Source organism: Westerdykella ornata, assembly GCF_010094085.1.
Source record: "Westerdykella ornata strain CBS 379.55 unplaced genomic scaffold EI97scaffold_48, whole genome shotgun sequence".
NCBI lineage: Eukaryota > Fungi > Ascomycota > Dothideomycetes > Pleosporales > Sporormiaceae > Westerdykella > Westerdykella ornata.
Window position 1 is genome coordinate 76,019 of NW_022986898.1, and position 16,496 is coordinate 92,514.

General features: G+C 52.4%; 8 protein-coding genes across 8 annotated transcripts; 5 read left to right on the plus strand and 3 right to left on the minus strand.

Annotated features, from left to right (window-relative positions):
- Nucleotides 1-576: 576 nt before the first annotated feature.
- Nucleotides 577-2,418, plus strand: EI97DRAFT_496990 (uncharacterized protein; the record flags this gene model as incomplete). Its single annotated transcript, XM_033802493.1, has 4 exons — nt 577-811; nt 883-1,344; nt 1,395-1,746; nt 1,794-2,418. The coding sequence occupies 4 exons, from the start codon at nt 577-579 to the stop codon at nt 1,960-1,962; spliced, it is 1,218 nt and encodes a 405-aa protein (XP_033649409.1). The 3' UTR covers nt 1,963-2,418.
- EI97DRAFT_386999 (NAD(P)-binding protein) lies at nt 2,196-3,206 on the minus strand (the record flags this gene model as incomplete). The annotated part of the gene is made up of 4 exons (XM_033796095.1): nt 2,196-2,271; nt 2,320-2,416; nt 2,465-2,962; nt 3,080-3,206. The coding sequence occupies 4 exons, from the start codon at nt 3,204-3,206 to the stop codon at nt 2,196-2,198; spliced, it is 798 nt and encodes a 265-aa protein (XP_033649410.1).
- Nucleotides 3,207-3,451: 245 nt separating this feature from the next.
- On the plus strand, nt 3,452-5,717 carry EI97DRAFT_437451 (uncharacterized protein). The gene is made up of 2 exons (XM_033799342.1): nt 3,452-4,677; nt 4,729-5,717. The coding sequence occupies exons 1-2, from the start codon at nt 3,849-3,851 to the stop codon at nt 5,442-5,444; spliced, it is 1,545 nt and encodes a 514-aa protein (XP_033649411.1). The 5' UTR covers nt 3,452-3,848; the 3' UTR covers nt 5,445-5,717.
- Nucleotides 5,718-5,908: 191 nt separating this feature from the next.
- EI97DRAFT_242083 (uncharacterized protein) lies at nt 5,909-7,767 on the plus strand. The gene is made up of 3 exons (XM_033794068.1): nt 5,909-6,510; nt 6,579-6,858; nt 6,909-7,767. The coding sequence occupies exons 1-3, from the start codon at nt 6,062-6,064 to the stop codon at nt 7,551-7,553; spliced, it is 1,374 nt and encodes a 457-aa protein (XP_033649412.1). The 5' UTR covers nt 5,909-6,061; the 3' UTR covers nt 7,554-7,767.
- Nucleotides 7,768-9,828, plus strand: EI97DRAFT_242070 (uncharacterized protein). The gene has a single exon (XM_033794067.1). The coding sequence runs from the start codon at nt 7,981-7,983 to the stop codon at nt 9,685-9,687; it is 1,707 nt and encodes a 568-aa protein (XP_033649413.1). The 5' UTR covers nt 7,768-7,980; the 3' UTR covers nt 9,688-9,828.
- Nucleotides 9,829-11,810, minus strand: EI97DRAFT_241984 (uncharacterized protein). Its single transcript, XM_033794064.1, has 2 exons — nt 11,179-11,810; nt 9,829-11,126 (listed from the first exon to the last, which is right to left on the minus strand). Exons 1-2 carry the CDS (start codon nt 11,651-11,653, stop codon nt 9,970-9,972), a joined length of 1,632 nt encoding a protein of 543 aa, XP_033649414.1. The 5' UTR covers nt 11,654-11,810; the 3' UTR covers nt 9,829-9,969.
- Nucleotides 11,811-12,267: 457 nt separating this feature from the next.
- On the plus strand, nt 12,268-13,212 carry EI97DRAFT_387016 (Shwachman-Bodian-diamond syndrome protein; the record flags this gene model as incomplete). The annotated part of the gene is made up of 2 exons (XM_033796098.1): nt 12,268-12,340; nt 12,395-13,212. 2 exons carry the CDS (start codon nt 12,268-12,270, stop codon nt 13,210-13,212), a joined length of 891 nt encoding a protein of 296 aa, XP_033649415.1.
- Nucleotides 13,213-14,176: 964 nt separating this feature from the next.
- On the minus strand, nt 14,177-15,539 carry EI97DRAFT_241980 (uncharacterized protein). The gene has a single exon (XM_033794063.1). It carries the CDS (start codon nt 15,263-15,265, stop codon nt 14,525-14,527), a length of 741 nt encoding a protein of 246 aa, XP_033649416.1. The 5' UTR covers nt 15,266-15,539; the 3' UTR covers nt 14,177-14,524.
- Between the last annotated feature and the right edge of the window lie 957 nt (nt 15,540-16,496).

Below are 16,496 nucleotides of genomic sequence, written 5' to 3' on the forward strand. Positions count from 1 at the left end.
CTGGTTTTTGCTGTAGAGGTTCGCCAATCTTATAACACTAAATAGACATTGAATCAAGAAGAAAAGTTGCCCCTATTGTTTACTACTTCTTAACATATCACTTGAACGGTTAGGAAGCACTATTTATTCAAGTTAGCCTTACATCTGAGCTGTCTCCTGAGATGTCTCCCAGAAGTACGAAGATGTGTTGATACATACCATTTCGAGACTATGTAGCATTGTAACTCAATCGCTAATATGACCGTATGCACTCTTTACAGGTCGGATTCATCCGCATGTCAGATATGCGCATATGAAAGTCGTATCACTGTGAAGGTCAAGGCCGCTAAACCGAATTCGGCGGGTGAATTCGATGACGTCATCCGTCCTGACACGAAGTCCACACCTCTATCCTAGAGTGCTGCACACAGGTGAGGAACGAAACAACGCGTCGAACGAAAGCGAAGCTGGTGCATAGAAGCGTAAATAGTGCTGCTGCGCATGCGACCTCGTGCTGGGGAATCACAAGTACATCTTCTTCCGCCAACTCCTCTGCCCGCCGCTACTTGACCTGACCTCATAAGCCCCCACGCTATCATGGCTCTTCAATTCCTGGCGGATAATAATGGCTGGCTCAGCTTCAGTCACAGCACGCCTCTTCTCTTCATTACTGCCGAAGACGATGAGTTCGACCTCGAGACCCTGCGTGCATGGAGAGATGAAGGATTCGCCGTACAGTATTTGCCCATGGGCAAGGGAGGAAAAACCTACGTGAACACGCTGCGCCATCTGGGTGATAATCTGAGTATTGGAGAGCGATACGCCATCGTAGGTATATATCCCAGTTTCAGCTTCGCTGCATGTGTTCCGGCGTGCACGATGCTAACGTGACTCTAACGCCAGCATTCGGAGAAGCAGCGTCTGTCTGTTTAAACGTCTATTCAGAGTACTCGACGAGTACCTCCAAGCTATGTGCATTGATTGCTTATTACCCATCCTCCATACCTGATCCTACGCATCGCATAAGTTCATCGTTTAGGGTCCTTGTCCATCTACCCCTGGGCTCTTCACCCTCGGAAGCTACCATAGGAGTCACGCGGCGACCAGAAGTTCTCGGTATACAAGGCAAACGCCGGACTGTCCAGAAGCGCGTTACTACTGGGATAGGTGCGGGAGGGCTACAATCAAGGATCCAATACCCCGTCTACTCGTATGAAGGCGTTGATGCTGGGTTTGCCGAGCATGACCTTGACGAGTACGATCCGGTTGCCGACGCTATAGCGTGGAGCAGAAGTCTGAGCATGGTCCGGCGGGCATTTGGTGCAGAAGTAGATTTGGAACGGGTCTGGGATGAGAACGAAGAACGCAAGTCCTTTCAGGCCACATCCATCGGCATTGTTGCTGACACGCTACAGAGAAATATCGCGGCAAGGACGTGAATAGGTTGATGGATACGTTCGTGGATGAGCCCACGCCTTTTGTCAACTATACACCGACCATGACCGGGGGCGTTGGGGCCGAAGAGCTCAAACGATTCTATAGAGACTTCTTCCTCCCTTCATCGCCACCTTCGCTCCACGTGCGACTCATCTCCCGGACGATTGGCGTGGACAAAATCGTCGACGAGCTCTACATCCAGTTCAAGCATACCTGCGAAATGCCCTGGATACTTCCAGGGGTACCGCCAACGAATGAAAAGGTGGAGATTGTTGTGGTGTCCATTGTGGGCATGCGTGCAGGCAAGATATGGCATGAAAGGGTGTACTGGTAAGTTAGGCTACAATCACCATCCGCTCTCTCCTAACATGATACAGGGACCAAGCAAGTGTCCTCTTCCAAGTGGGTCTGCTTGATCCAGAGGAGATTCCAGATAGTGTGAAGAAGGAAGGTCTACATATGCTCCCGGTTGCTGGGTCGGAAGCTGCGAGAAAGATAATGGAGGTTGAGTCGGAAGATACGAATGACATGATTGACGATTGGTAATGAGCTCCGTTTCCTAATGGTTTGTTTGGGATTTCATTATATCTGATGTCTCATGTTACTTGGATGGAGGCCACTAATATCTCACTAAATCCACTTCATTATTCATAAGCTTCACTACTGCGGGGGTGTATGCGAACGAGATGCCTGTTGGCCGCCAGGTGAGGCTCAAGGAAAGAGACGCATTAGCACTGGGGTCTGCGTCATCAGATAGATCGTTCGAGACTGACACCCCTCTACCACGGAAGCCGAAGTGGAGTGGGAAGTTTCTCTTTCGGGCCCAGGACGGGCTCAGCCGTTCCAATATCCCTACTCCGAATTAAAATTCAGATGAAAACATTCGAGTTTAGCGACACTCACGCTGCACCGCGAGGCGCCCAGTATCCGCCCGTCTTCGATATATCAAAAGTATCAATCCACTCAATCAGGCTTTCCGCAGCAACATCAGGTGTGACAGCTATCTAGACCATTAGCAGATATCCTTGACGGGACACGACAGTCTCACCTCCACCTATGTCCCAGTATTTATCGAATCCAACGCCTTTCGTCATGTCTGTGCGCATAAAGCCCGGATGCACGGCCGCCACGGCGACACCTCGTTCCTTCAAGTCCAGGCTCAACAACTTCGCACACATATTCAAGGCCGCTTTACTGGCATGGTGACCATAATTCCCTCCACCTTCCTTTTCATGACGAAGAGTGATCGATCCACTTTCTGACGAGACAAGAATGACTTTGGACTTCGAATCGAGCAAAGTTTCAGAGTCGTTGGCAAGGGCGGCCACAAGAATGGTAGGACCAATCGCACAGGTACGGTACATCGTCTCTTGGGCCGAGAACGAGGGTTCTTGTAGCGTTTCAGTGGCGAAGTATCCAGCAGTAATGATGACGATGTCAATGTGAGAGACGGAGTGCTTGTGGAGGAGCTCAAGTACTATCTTCCCGGCGTCCGGATTCTCAAGGTCAACCCCGGGAACGTAGACAAGATTTTCTGCTATTATGGCTAGTTAGTGCGTGGGATTTGGATTCAGCATTGGAGGTGGTGACGAGAGGAGACGAGCAAGTCACATGAACACGTACGGTGTTCAACAGAACTGAATAAAGCCAAAGCATGTCTTACAATTTTCAGGTGGGCTCGATGAGCGTGCAGTTGCATAAACCCGGCTCTGAGGTACGTTGGAGACATATGCTTTGGCAAGTTCGGCTCCAAGCCCTCTGGTTGCTCCGACGATCAACACAGTAGGCATTCTGATGAGTTGGAGGTCGAATAAGGGTTAATCTAGAGAGACAAGGATGGAATGAACTGCAGTTGGATGCGATGTACTGCGAAAGAGTGTTCTTTATGAGAAAGGAGCTGCACATGGGAGCCGATAGGAGCTCGACATGACGTCGAACGCGATCCGCTTGCGTGCTTCTTTATCGATAAGGTGCGAGGTTTTGACAGCGGGCGAAAGTCTTCGCTGGGTGCTTTTTGACCGTGAGGCCTGTCCGCAGAGTCGAAAACCCTTCCATCCTCGCATATTTCGCTGCCATTTTCCCGTTGGGACCTCACGAGGGCAGTCCCGCTGCATTCATTTCTGTTGTGGGTACTTGGGCGGCCAGAGGCATGAACGATGACATCGACGCCAACGAAATGCAAGAAAAGACCGTGAGCTGGTCAGTTACATCTTCCTGGGTCATGGATTGTTGATCTATGCAATCAACCTTGAATTGAACATGTAGGACGATTAAGGAGATCATGGACCTGATCGGTGTAGGCCGGGGAGGTATGGAATCCGGAAACCTAGTTACCCCGACGCCGAGAGAGCGTCTTGGCATCCTAACTTTACACTCACCATGGCAAAGGTGACGAGCTGCTCCCGCCCATCATTGGCGGCTTCATGATCAAGATGAGGTCCTCATACACATGTACCCGCTGTCTCTCCTTATTTAAGGCGACGAGGCCTCAGTTCAATCGCGCAAGAAATAACGCCTTCCGATTCAATGCCCCCAGCTTCTCCCCCTCACGGCAACATTCCACTCGATCCGCCGGCAGTTCCTCGCTCGTTTTACCTCGTCGAAGTGTCTCCTCCACTGCGAATCGGAAATCTCAAGCACAGTTTGAGCCCATTGAATACATCGATCCCGAAGGCGTCAGACGCAAGTATATCCTCACAGAGGACAACCTCTTCAACTCCTTCACGAACTCGCCCATACCTGCGATTCGGAAACGAGCAGCATTCATGCGCCAGCATGCGTACTGCCCACACCCCTCGCACAAGCCCACGCGTGCGGCGACCAACCCTCAGGACTTAGAGGCTAGGAAATCGACAGAGCAAGGAGCACCACCGGCGCATGTGAATTTCGAGTGTCCGGACTGCGGAATTCCGGTATACTGCTGTGAGGAGCACTGGGCGGATGATTATGAGGCGCATCTGGACGTGTGCGACATCATGCGGCAATGCAATGAGGACGATCACGACCTCCACAGCGGCCGGTTCTTCCACGAATATCAGTTCGGAGCGCCCCAAATGGAGGAAATCCTCGTGAACATGAGCAATTGGGACGCGTTTATGTATACGCGAGACTTTGATGCCCTCAATGAAGACCGGCAGATGCGGCAAGCAACGAAGCTATTGACGTACCCAATGACAATCGCAAGTGTCCTGCATGAGCTGAGTCCATACAATATTCGGAGAGGAGGCCGGCTGACGCCTGAGGGCCTCAAGAGTTTTAGCGGTACGCTCCTTGTTCATACCTTCGTAATGTCCATATCCTGACACCAAACAGCCCTTCGACACTCTCTCCACCCTCCCCGTACGGGCGGCGACAACACTTGGAAGAACTCCCGCCTCGCCCCACCGCCCGTCCGCCTCTTCGTCCTCGGTGCCCGTGCCGAATCCTCGCTTCCCCGCGAAACCTGGATGCAAATGGTCTACCTTTTTCACCGCGTTCAGTTTTCCTTGCACTTCATCGGTCCTGAATCCATGGCCAACCGTGAGAAGGAGCTACCCCTCCCAGAGCGCACGCCCCTCAACCCCTTCGGCGCCGTCATCGAAGACCGAATCTCTAATGCATTGAAGATCAGCACTTTTGTAGAGTACTACCACACGATGCACAAGACGGGTCATTTCTACCCGTATGACCCTTATTTCGACTGCTTCATTTGTTTCCACCCTGGATTCGGTAACCCTGCTTCCCTGCATGAGTGGGAGGAGACATTGCCGTTATTGCTCGAGACCAAATGCCCGGTCATCGCCACTGGTTATTCCCCTTGGGATATGCAACAGGACGTCGAGCACCTGCAGAAGCGGTACGGGAACGAGATGGACTTTTTGCTCGAACCGGGAGAGAACCTGTTCCGGAGCTTGAGATGGGATTTGAATGACTTGGATCCGCACGATGTCAATTGTAGTAATTGGGGTTTGTATGCTTTCAGAGGGAAGAGGTACGAGGCGACGCCCAAGGAGGTGGAGCCGGAGGTGCATAGTGAGCGGACGCAGTAAGAGTACAGTAGCAGTGAGTGTATCTATGTCTTTATCCATGTACTATTCTGTGTATATGACCCAATGTAGTATTAGTACCGGAGACTGGATTCAATAGCTCCCAAGTGACACAGATAGAACAGATCTCACATCTCATGTCTCAGCCTCGCCTCAAGGCAGCGACGTCTCTGAGACGTCAAAGTATCAATATTGGAAGAGTATACTCTTCACATTATTCTCAAAAGGTACTGAATATAGGTTTATAACCCTCTATGGTTTTCAACTTGACAAAGGAACACCCGAAGCCACAGGCTGTCACATTGTACATATCCGCGTTAAATTTTAAGAATAGGTAAAAGTTGTTTCAACCCCCACGCAATGTGTGATTTGCCTAACTGCTGTGCCACTTACAGACAGTAAAGCCATCCAATGATCAACCTTCCCGCCGCCGTCACGCATCTGACACCGTTTCACACCATCGGGCGCTTAACTCAGCCACTCACTGGCGTCAAACTGTCAGCACCCAGAACATCACCTCGTATCTCCCAACCCAGTTCAGACTTATACGGACATGCCTCTGCCCGCGCGGGACGTCTGGCCGAACATGCAAAGGAAACTCCATCACCACTGTCATCACGATGGCGGGTGCAGAGATGGCGGTGGGAGGGCTCTCGCTCGGACTGCAGGTTTGCAAAGGTCTCATCACATATTTGGACGATGTCAAGGGCGCAGATGAACAGATTGCAGAGGTGGAAAAGCGGATGGAAAAGTTGGCTGCTCATCTGGAGAGCGTGGAGTCTGTTGTACAGAAAATGGAAGCGTCTGCTGGACGAAGAGAAAAGAATGCGGGTTGGGTTATGGTGTGTAAGGACGCGCTGGAGAAGACAAAGTCGAAGTTCTCGGTGCTAACGGGAGAGGGAGGGGGAACCAATGGATCGGGAAGTGGAAAGACGACGTTCAGTGTGAGAATGAAGACTTGGAAGAAAAGGTTATTGTTCCCTCTCAAGCAAGGGGACTTCAAATTCTGCAAGGAGGTTATTGGAAGCATACAGCAGGATCTGAATACGGCTTTGGCTATACTTATCTCGTACGTAACCAGTTCACTCATAACCCTCCTACACCCTTGCAAGGGCCCATGACTGACACATCCGATAGAGAGCAACAAGCGTACAGCGCCGATGCCATCAAGACGCAATTGGCCATGCAATCGGAGGTACTTGAGCAGATCCACAATAAAAACGAGTCGTATCAGCAAGTTATCGTCCCTGCACTACGCGACCATTGCACCTCGATCCAGTCTGCAGTTCATCGCATTTCGGCAGACAACACTGACGTCTTAAGGTCAGACATCAGTGAAGTACGAACCGCAATTAACCCCTTGACCGGACGTATGGAACAGTTATCCCTCGACGTCTCAACAGTTCGAAGTATCCTTGTATCTCACCCCTTATCGCATCTTCTCTGCCCATACTGAAACACCGCCAGGAAAACCAGATCACCGACGTCAATCTTCAGCGACTCTTCCCAAAAGGGCCTCAAGACGAATTTGCCAAGTATGCCGACGGCTCGCAGCGTATGGAGCAGGCCCAAATACCCAACGACAGTCCCTCCAAGAGGAAAGGAAAGACGAAAAACACGAACAGCTTGGCCTTTCCACAAAATCTATCCTGCACCTGCCATACCCGCTCGCAAACAACCGTCTACCTCAGCCAAGCCCTTCATCTCTCCCACACGCTCACGACCCTCCACCACCCGCCTTGCCCCCTCTCTACCCTCCCCTCCACCTCTACCATGAGCAACCTGCATCTCCGCTTCTCCCTCTGCAGCCTCGCTCTAAAACGCAAAATCCACTTCGCCATCGCCCTCTCCCGCGGCCTAGGCAGCACATCCTTGCTTCCCGCACTGAGGAGTTATCGAGTCGTCGACGCGAAGACCTCACCAGCGTTCCGCCTCATGGCCACTTTTGGCCGCAGGATTGGTGATCGGCCGGACGAGCGGGCGTGGGAAGTGGTTGCGCGGAAGTTGTGGAAGGTGTTTGAGGAGGGCAAGGCTAGTCCGTATGATAGGTTGGCGAATGGGTGGAGTTTGCTGCATGTGAGTTCCCCTGGTCATGTTAGCATTTTTCTCTAGTGGGACAGTGCCCGTGGGGGACATCAGTGTCATCGAAGATGAGACAGGGGTTTTTTGGACTATGCTAACGTGGGCTCATGTTCCCAGTTTCTCTGTTCGAAGATGAAGTGGCGCCTCATGGAGGAAAGTCAATGGCAGATGGACAATTATAGGTCCATGGCGCTGAAGCTACTGGAATTGATGCCAAACGAGGCTTTGGAGAGGGATGATGATGGGCTGTAAGTGGCGCCCCTTTCCCACATTTCACGATCGCTACCCGGAAGCGCTTTGAGGAGGAATGCCAGGGTGACATCAATATTGACTACCTGCACCCAGGACATGCGTCGATCACAGTCTCTGGGGTGGCCACCCCACTCTCATTGCCAAACTATTCGACCACGGTGTCCCAGTTTCGCTCGCCCGACAGATCGAACGGATAGAGTGGGATATGGACTATGCAGGGCTGCAGCTGTGGAAATTAGATGACGATTGTCTGGATTGCTCCGAACGCATGCGCGCGGTGATGCTGAAATCGGAAGAACGACTAGATGCGGTACTGGCCGACATAGAGTATGCGGCCAATTCCAAAGAAGACGGGTATTCGCTGTATGAGATGGCAACATTCATGGAGTGGCGTGAGGGGTTGGAGAGGATCTTCCAACGTGGCGTGAAAATTGAGGCTGGCCTAGAACTGCGACCAAATGCTCAAATGGTATACGGGAGAACGCTGCTGGAAATGGCGGTTTCGACCAGAAATGTCGATATTGTCAACTTCTGGCTCGAAACAAGGAGACAGGTTGCTGATATGGCCGAGTTGGAAAGTATAGGGAGTTTAGAGTCAGCATTGGATCGAGCCGACAGCTATAGCAAGAAGGGCATGAGGGACGCGGTATTGCTGGAGCTGGTGAACCAGAGAAGATCGCTAAGGCAATTAGCTGACAGGTATTTGCTCCCCGGCGAGTACACCCCTCCCTCTGAAGGAGCTCTTCTGGACTCGCAGGCACAAGAGGTTATTGACATGTTGGTCAAACGAGGAGTAGATGTCAAGAAGTCTCTTCGGCCTGCCAGACTATCCGTCTTCCATCAGGCCGATCCGAGTATCGACATTTTGGACATGCTATACGAGGCCGGGTTTCGCGATACAGCTCCAAAGGAGGACAAGAGAATGGTTTCTCCCCTGCTGTGGATGCTCACATATGAGCGTCGACGTCTCAGAGACGGCATCTTTAACATTGCAGAGTGGTTCCTGAGGCAAGGGTCAACGCTCACAGAACGTTGGCCAAACTCAGGACTCACAGTGCACCATTTTATGGCGTGGAGGCGCGGCCAAGATTGGTTTGAGGCCCAACCTGCTCATGTGGATGTGCCTCCATGGAGCTATCTTGTGGAGAAGGGCTTTAGAGATAGCTGCCGCTGTCTATGTAGTGAGGAAGGATGTGGATTTCTTACGATGCTCTGGAAAGGCATGGCGTATGAAGATATGGAGTTTGAGTATGAGGAGGTACGGAAGAAGGGTGCAACACAAAGCCAACTCGATGAGCGGATTAATACAAGACTGGATGCGCTGGCCAGATGGATCGATGCGGCATTCCAGGCGGAGATGAGAGATGCTCAGCCAAACCAATGGGAAGAAGAGACGAAATACGAAAAACGATGGTTGGGACGGCAATTCTTCCGCCTTGCAGCCTTCGAGAAGCTAGGACTTCGACATACATGCTGCAACCCGGGGATGCTGCAGCATGATGGTCGGCCAATTGTGAGCGAGGACGAGTCTGTGGAGCGGGAGAAGCAAATAGGCCCCCTCGACGAAAATCCAGAGAGAATGACTATATTGGAAGAGGACGAAGAGACGGACGAAACCTGCATGCTTGGAGTTGACACGCTCCTTCGCTCCAGATTGGAAAGCTTGACGCGTGCTCTCGACGGGCTGTATGCAGGACGTCCAGGATCTTTGCCGGGAGCGCTTGAAGATTTTCTCTGGGTGCATGCCATGTTTCTGATAGATGACGAAATGGAGCGGGTGAGGGCGGAGGAGCTGAAAATGTTCGCTGAGGGAAGGCGGGAGCTAGGGATTTTGATGGACATGGATGAGGATACAGAGACTGAGTCTGAGGATGAGGTAGATAGTGATGTTTGGGACAGCGAAGAAGAGTAAACAAGGAAGATATAGTGAGACGCTACGCAGCCTTGGGAAGATACACGTTCTGGATACACAACAAAGGGAACCGGCGATCGCGGAACCCATTCAAGCAGCGATACCGTGTTTCCCGTCATGACACGAATATTGAGAACGGAAAGTCTGACATATCGATGCAATGAGATACTGATAGCTAGCGATAGAAGACATAATCCTATGCATATATGCTCCTCTATATCACATGTTCTTGATGGTTCAAGAAGGCTGACATCGCCAAGCAACGCAGGTCAACCCAACACTCTACTCCCACCACTCACCAGACAGCCACCTGGTGAAGAAATCGGCAGACGCTGCCGGCTGATCATAGGGAACCATGTGGCCGCCACCGTGGATGCGTACGAAAGTCAGGTTGCCGCTTGACTTCACGTCGCCAATCTTCTCGCCGTCTCCGCCCAAAAGGAGATCCTTGGTCTGAGCCTTCTTATACTCCTTCTGTCCGGACCACTCGAGAGCTTCTGTCCAAGCCTTATTTCCAAGCCAGTTGCAGATATAATCGGCATCGCCTGCATAGACGAGGACAGGGATCTCCTTGAGAAGGTTGGGAACAACGCGGTGATAGGGCTTCATCCAATCACCTTGGAGAAGGAAGTTGCGATTGATGTCGAAGTTGCAGCTGTCATAGGTGTTGACCTCGGCGCCAACAGCCTTTATGACCTCCTTCTTGTTGAGGTAGTTGCTAATCCAATCAATCTCATCGTAACAGAGGCTGTTGTCTCCGCACTTGCGTCGTACATCGTAGACATTCTGGCCAGTGCGCTGGTAGGGGCCGATCATGGCGTTGTTGCAGTAAATGGATGCAGGAACGCAAGACCAGACTGACTCGGAATTGTAGCAGTTCTGGATGAGACTAGTGCAGCGGGGAAGAGCGTTGTCCATAGAACGGCAGGAGCTCTCATCCAACACCGCAGGCCAACCACCCTCTCCACAAGCCATGGGGCGGTAGTACTCGTACTGCGTGAGGCCGTCGGTGAGGCCATTGCCGATGAGCACAGACTGCAGGTTGATGTTGCGTTTCTTGTGAGAGAGGATCTCGGACGCGAAAACCGGAATATAATGTCCGGCATAGGACTCGCCAGCGATGTGGAAACTTTGCTTAGAGTATTCGGGGAATTGCTTGAAGAACAGAGTGAGGAGAGCATAGATGTCTTTGCCAGCGGCGACAGTGTTGGACACGGATCCGCTGCTGTAGGAGTAGCCGACGTTGACAGGCTGATCCAGGAAGATGACGGAGGCGTTGTTGTTCCAGGAGAACTCGTTGTACTTGAGTTCGAGCTTCTTGGTGACGGAAGACGGGCCCAGCTCCATGAAGAGGCCCATGAGTGAGGAGCAGCCGGGCCCGCCATTGAGCCAAAGCACAACGGGGTCGTTTGCGGGATCGTTGCGAGACTCAAAGAACCCTAACAGTTGGTCAGAGGATGGAGCGCGCGGGAGGGACAACAGGGTGCTCACAATAGAAGAGATGCTTGTCTTCCTCATCATCATCCAGGTAGCCACTGTACTGCTTGACCTTATCGACTCCCAACGAGCTAGGGTCAACCTTCTTCACACGCAGGTTGTAGTTCTCCAGCTTGCCATCGATCTCGCGCTCCTGCTCGCCCTTGGCATTCTCGACCCAAACCTTCTGCACATCGGCGCCCTTGACAACGTGATCCCATTCATGATCAGGCCGCTTGGTATGGGGTTTCGGAGACGAGAAGAACGAGGCTTTATCGAACGACTCAGGGAACATCATGGCGACTTCGTCCCAGATGCGGCGGGCTTCGCCAGTGAGCGACTTGAGCGACTCTTCGAGGTTGTGGAGCGGCTTGGTCCATGACTCCGTGTTCAGCTCCTTGAGCTGCTCGGGAAACTTGAGGACATGCTGCTGGGGAGCAACAGCTGCTGATGCTGCTCCAACAAGGAGGGCGGAGGCGGCGACCTTCATGGCCAGATGCGATCGAGTCAGCGATATGGAGCTTCCAGAGCCCGGCCGATAGGAATAATGAGGCAGTAGGCTCGAGATTCAAGGGTTAAAGAAGGACAACAGAGACGGTATCTCCCAGTAATAATGAGAGGAGACTGTGGGGAGGTGTGGTGGAGGAGAGGTGGAGGAACTGGGATGGGGAGGGAGGTTCACGAGGCAACCACATGACGCACCGGGTGAGGCGCTTATCGCCGCACCCAGCCACCGCTAGCAGTCACATCACGGGGTCTCCGCGTTTCACCTCAACTGCCTTGGAACAGGGCGACACTTCAGGGCTACTCAGTAAGAGTGAGTCGAGATGACAGTGAATGATAACGACAACCACCTTTGGCCAGCGCGCGATTCGCACCCGAAATGGTTCCCGCGCTTCTGTCGGGTTCTACTGTGTAAGACCTCCAAAAAGAGGAATTTCCTGTTCGGGGAAAGTTCGCCTGGCCCTCCGCCTTACGTCTCCCCGCGATGCCGCAAATATATTTCTGACCTGGTGTGCTTGCCCCACCACTCGATTCACCCATTGCACTATCAACCGCTCAATACATCTCCCCGTCCTCGCTTCCTCAGACGAATCCCTCAAGATGCCTACTGGAATAATACAACCCTCGAATCAAATCAAGTTCACCAACTTGGCGGTGGTGCGCATAAAAAAAGGTACCAGGGCCGCTCCCTCCGCAGTCAAGGCATTTGGCTAACCAGCGAACCCAGGCAAGAAGCGCTTCGAACTTGCCTGCTACAAAAACAAAGTCATGGACTGGCGGAATGAGGTGGAAACGGACCTTGACAATGTCTTACAGGTCCGCACAGTCTTTGCCAACATCAGCAGAACCCAGGTTGCATCCAAAGCCGACGTCGCGAAAGAATTCTCCGGTATGGATGAAGAGGAGGTCCTCAGGTTCATTCTTAGGAAGGGAGAACTTCAGATAGGGGAGAAGGAACGTCACGCGCAGTTGGATCGTGTGCGCAACGAGGTCATCAGCATGGTCGCCGCAAAGATTGTCGACCCGAAAACCAAGAGAGTCTACCCGCCGACGATGATCGAGAAGGCGCTCGACCAGTTGAGCACACAGGCCGCCCGACAGCAGACCGGCAAAGCGGAGAGCGGAGAAAACGCGCAACTTCCAAAGTGGACCGGTGTCGTCCCTAACAAGGAGGCCAAACCACAAGCCCTTGCTGCTGTGAAAGCGCTTGTCGCCCATCAGCCCATACCTGCAATGAGTGCTCAGATGCGGCTGCGAGTGATCTGTCCTACATCTGCTCTCAAGCACACCCTCAAGCCTGCTGTAAAAGCCGATGATTCCGAGGACGTCAGCAAGGGTGAACAAAAAACGCAGACCGTCAAAGATGCCATCAAGAGTTCTTTTGTCAAGACCGAAAGTGAGGATATTGGAGGCGACGAGTGGGAGATTGTCGGCATGGTTGAGCCAGGCACATTAAAGCCACTGGAGCAACTGATCGCCTCGCAAACCAAAGGAAGGGGCCGAGTCGAAATCATAGACACAGTCATACAACAAGACGATTTCTGATTCACGCAAAGGGCGCCTGGCATACCCTTACCCGCACGGTTGCTATTAAAAGAGCATATGAGGGTCCTTTGAGATGAAAGGAGAGTTCTGGAGTGAATGGTTCTCGTCGAAGAAGACGACGGTGTGCCGTTACGACTAGATACCCGGATTTTGCATATGAGATATTTTCACCAACATCACCTAGTTCCAGATCCCCACGGTGTCAATCGCCTACGACCAAACCCACAGGGTTCTGGCATATCACCCTGCTGTTCCTGTTTGCACCCAGCTTGTATTGCTGGGACGACGCACATGACCTCCGCCTTCAATGTTCCACTTTCTCTCTACCACACTAATAATGTACCATACACGATACCATTTCTTCATGTTGCCGACCTGCGGCCACTCGCACTCCGACAAGTGGTGTACATGTGCATACCTGCTGGCTTGCATTCTTAGCGCGGGGGTCGTAGCATCGCGAGGCTGGAGCCCTGGGCCTGGACTACGCATGCAGCATGTGGGCTTCGCTGGCGCCCCGGGGTCACTTTCAATCTTGCGGCTCCTGGCTTCGGTCGTGGGGTTACTTCGGATCTGCTTCTCTCGTTTTCGGAGGATCACTTCCCTGGTGTACAGCTAATGCTTGCGCTCACTGCATGGCCTACGTTTTAACTCCACAAGACCTTCTGCGTTACGTATAACTCTTGCATCTGCGGTTGTCCGCCTGGTACCATTGCTTTTCCTGTCTCATGGTAATGACGTCTATGACTGCGATGTATTGATGTTCAACTGTACATTCCTTCGGATTATACTATGTAAAAGAGGAATTCGTAACGTCGTTAAAAAGTTGATGCTGTAATGTCGTGCCCCATATGCTCATCATAAGAATCATGAACGTCTTGAATGTGTCGTGTCGAGTCGTTAAGTTCTTTCGCTGTGCCCCCATCCCCCGGAAATGCGAACAATGGAAACCAAGTCGAACGCCAGAAAGAACAAATTTGAGCAGGAAGAGTGGAGAGCCATGAAGAAGGAAAAGAATGGGAATGGAGTAATGAAGAAGGCAAAGCGGAAGAAAGGAGGTAAATGATGCGCCCACCTAAACCATGCATGCCAGATGCCGAAGTGACGAAGCTGCGCTGCCAAATGCTCTCTCCATGACACATCTTTCCAATCCGACCCAAGTTCCAACAACACTTGCATCCTTTCATATTTTCTCAACTGCCCTGTTCGGGGAGCCCCTCCCTCTCTAACCGCCCCTTACTAACCATACTCTTCACCCGCTTCCCCTCCCCAGCTGTCCTAACTCCCAGGCGTTCCATAAGAACGAAACCGCCCCTTAATCCCACCACATCACACCTCCCACCCGACCATTCCCACACAGTATCCCCAACACCTCTGCACTACTCGTCGCGATGCCCCAAACCCGCGTAATCGGCTCCGCGATATCCGTCCATGCGAGGCCGCGCACGTCGTAGAGATCTAGGACGAGTCGGACCAGGTAGGGGGAGTACATTGTTGAGAGGGAGGTGGGGTCTTGGTACGGGAGGGGCTCGGGCTGATAATACGTCCGTGGTTGCTGGACGGGCAGGGTGATGGAGATTGTGTTGGAAGGGGACGGGAGGATTACTGGGGCATTGGTGATGGAGTGATGGTGATGGGAAGGCCGGAATTGGTGGCGTTGAGTATGGAAAGGCTGGGATGGGGAGGCGGGTTCGGAGCCAGAGGATGATGGGGAGGAGGGATCGAGGTCCATTTCCGATTCTGAGGAGTATGGAGACTCAAATTGCTCTTCTTGTTGGCGTGTCGTGGCGTGTATAATCGCTCCTACTCTTCTCCCAGGCCTGCTGGTCTTGACAATTACATTCTGAGTCGAGATCGATAAGACGTCCCTGCTAGGCAGCGGATTCAGCACCAGCGGCACGGCATGTTGCAGTGCAGAGGTAGATTTCGAATACGGCGACTCATCAATTGGCGTGGCACTGATGCGGGAAGAAGGGGAGTCGAATGATTGTGAACGGTGGATACGGATTTTGGGACTCGGTGTCCGGGGTGGAGGATGGAGGTGGAGGGCCGCCATGGTATGAATGACGGTTCTGTTGTCGTTGAGTTGGCTATATTCAATCAAGCAATCGCGTGTATCGATCTTTGCGGCGGGTGTTAGGCGTGGAAGTGATGGGTCAATATTTGTGGCGAGAAGTTGCCGGGTAGGTCGTGTCCACTTGGAGAAGCCTGCGCAATCGGTCTTTTCGGGTGTGCAGATGACGGAATATGAGGGCGCTCCAGATATTGCAAGTATAAAATTCGGCTGGTGTTGATACTGAAGCTCAAAGGAGGGGACTAGAGGCGGGAGAGCTCAGTGTTATCTTCCACTGGTGAGCGCAGACGGGGAATGAGAGACGGCAGCAATGTCCTCTCCGACCAAGACAAAACATGAGAGTATGCTGAAAAGTTAGTTAGACGGTGGGATGGAAAGAAGACAGTCCCAGTCAACGAATACCGTCTCGCGATCTCTCTCCGCCAAGTCATCACCTTTGCCAAATGCGAGACCCAGGTGCCTTATATCTCCCTCCGAGTCAACCGCCTCCAGCAGCGAAATACCTCCCTGCATACTGTCTCCGCTTCGGCACATAGTTTCCCTCACTCAAAGCCCTAGGTAGCCCAATCACTCCACTTCCACCTTCGATGGCTATTCGTTACATGGGCGTAAATAAGCACTGCGTTGTACCCTCGTTCTTGGCGCAATTGAGAGGCCCTGCTGCAGGACAACGCTTACCGCGTGGAGTGCATACAGTCCTGGAACTGACTGGTTGATTGGCGTGGGGTCTCCATTTCAAAGGGAGATGGGGTGCAGGGTAGAAAGAAAGGAGGAGGAACTATCTATGCGTCGAACCTGCACGCATCGCCAACGCACTCCACACCTGGCTGGATGCAGGGTGAGGAGCGTATCCGGGTGGCTGTTGGGGGTCGCTGAGCAGGCAATGAGTTGGTGTGGTTTGCGGGATGGGCCAGATCTTCGCGGATGAATGGATGGCGAGGCTTTGACTGTTGCACGGCGCCTACTGTATGTGAACGATGGAGGAGACGTTACTACTTGGATATGTTTATAGAACTGTCTGGTATGTAATTCAGCTCGGGAAGACAAAGAAGGCCATTGCTGGACTGCCCAACTGACCAAGTCACGGTTCGCCAATACTTACTGTGATCACCCTGAAGTGGCCCGAAGACCTGACAACAACACAAAGGACGGACCCTCCATGCGGCCGCCGTGTTCTCTCGGGACTGGTGAAGTGCAGTCAAAGGGTGTGACG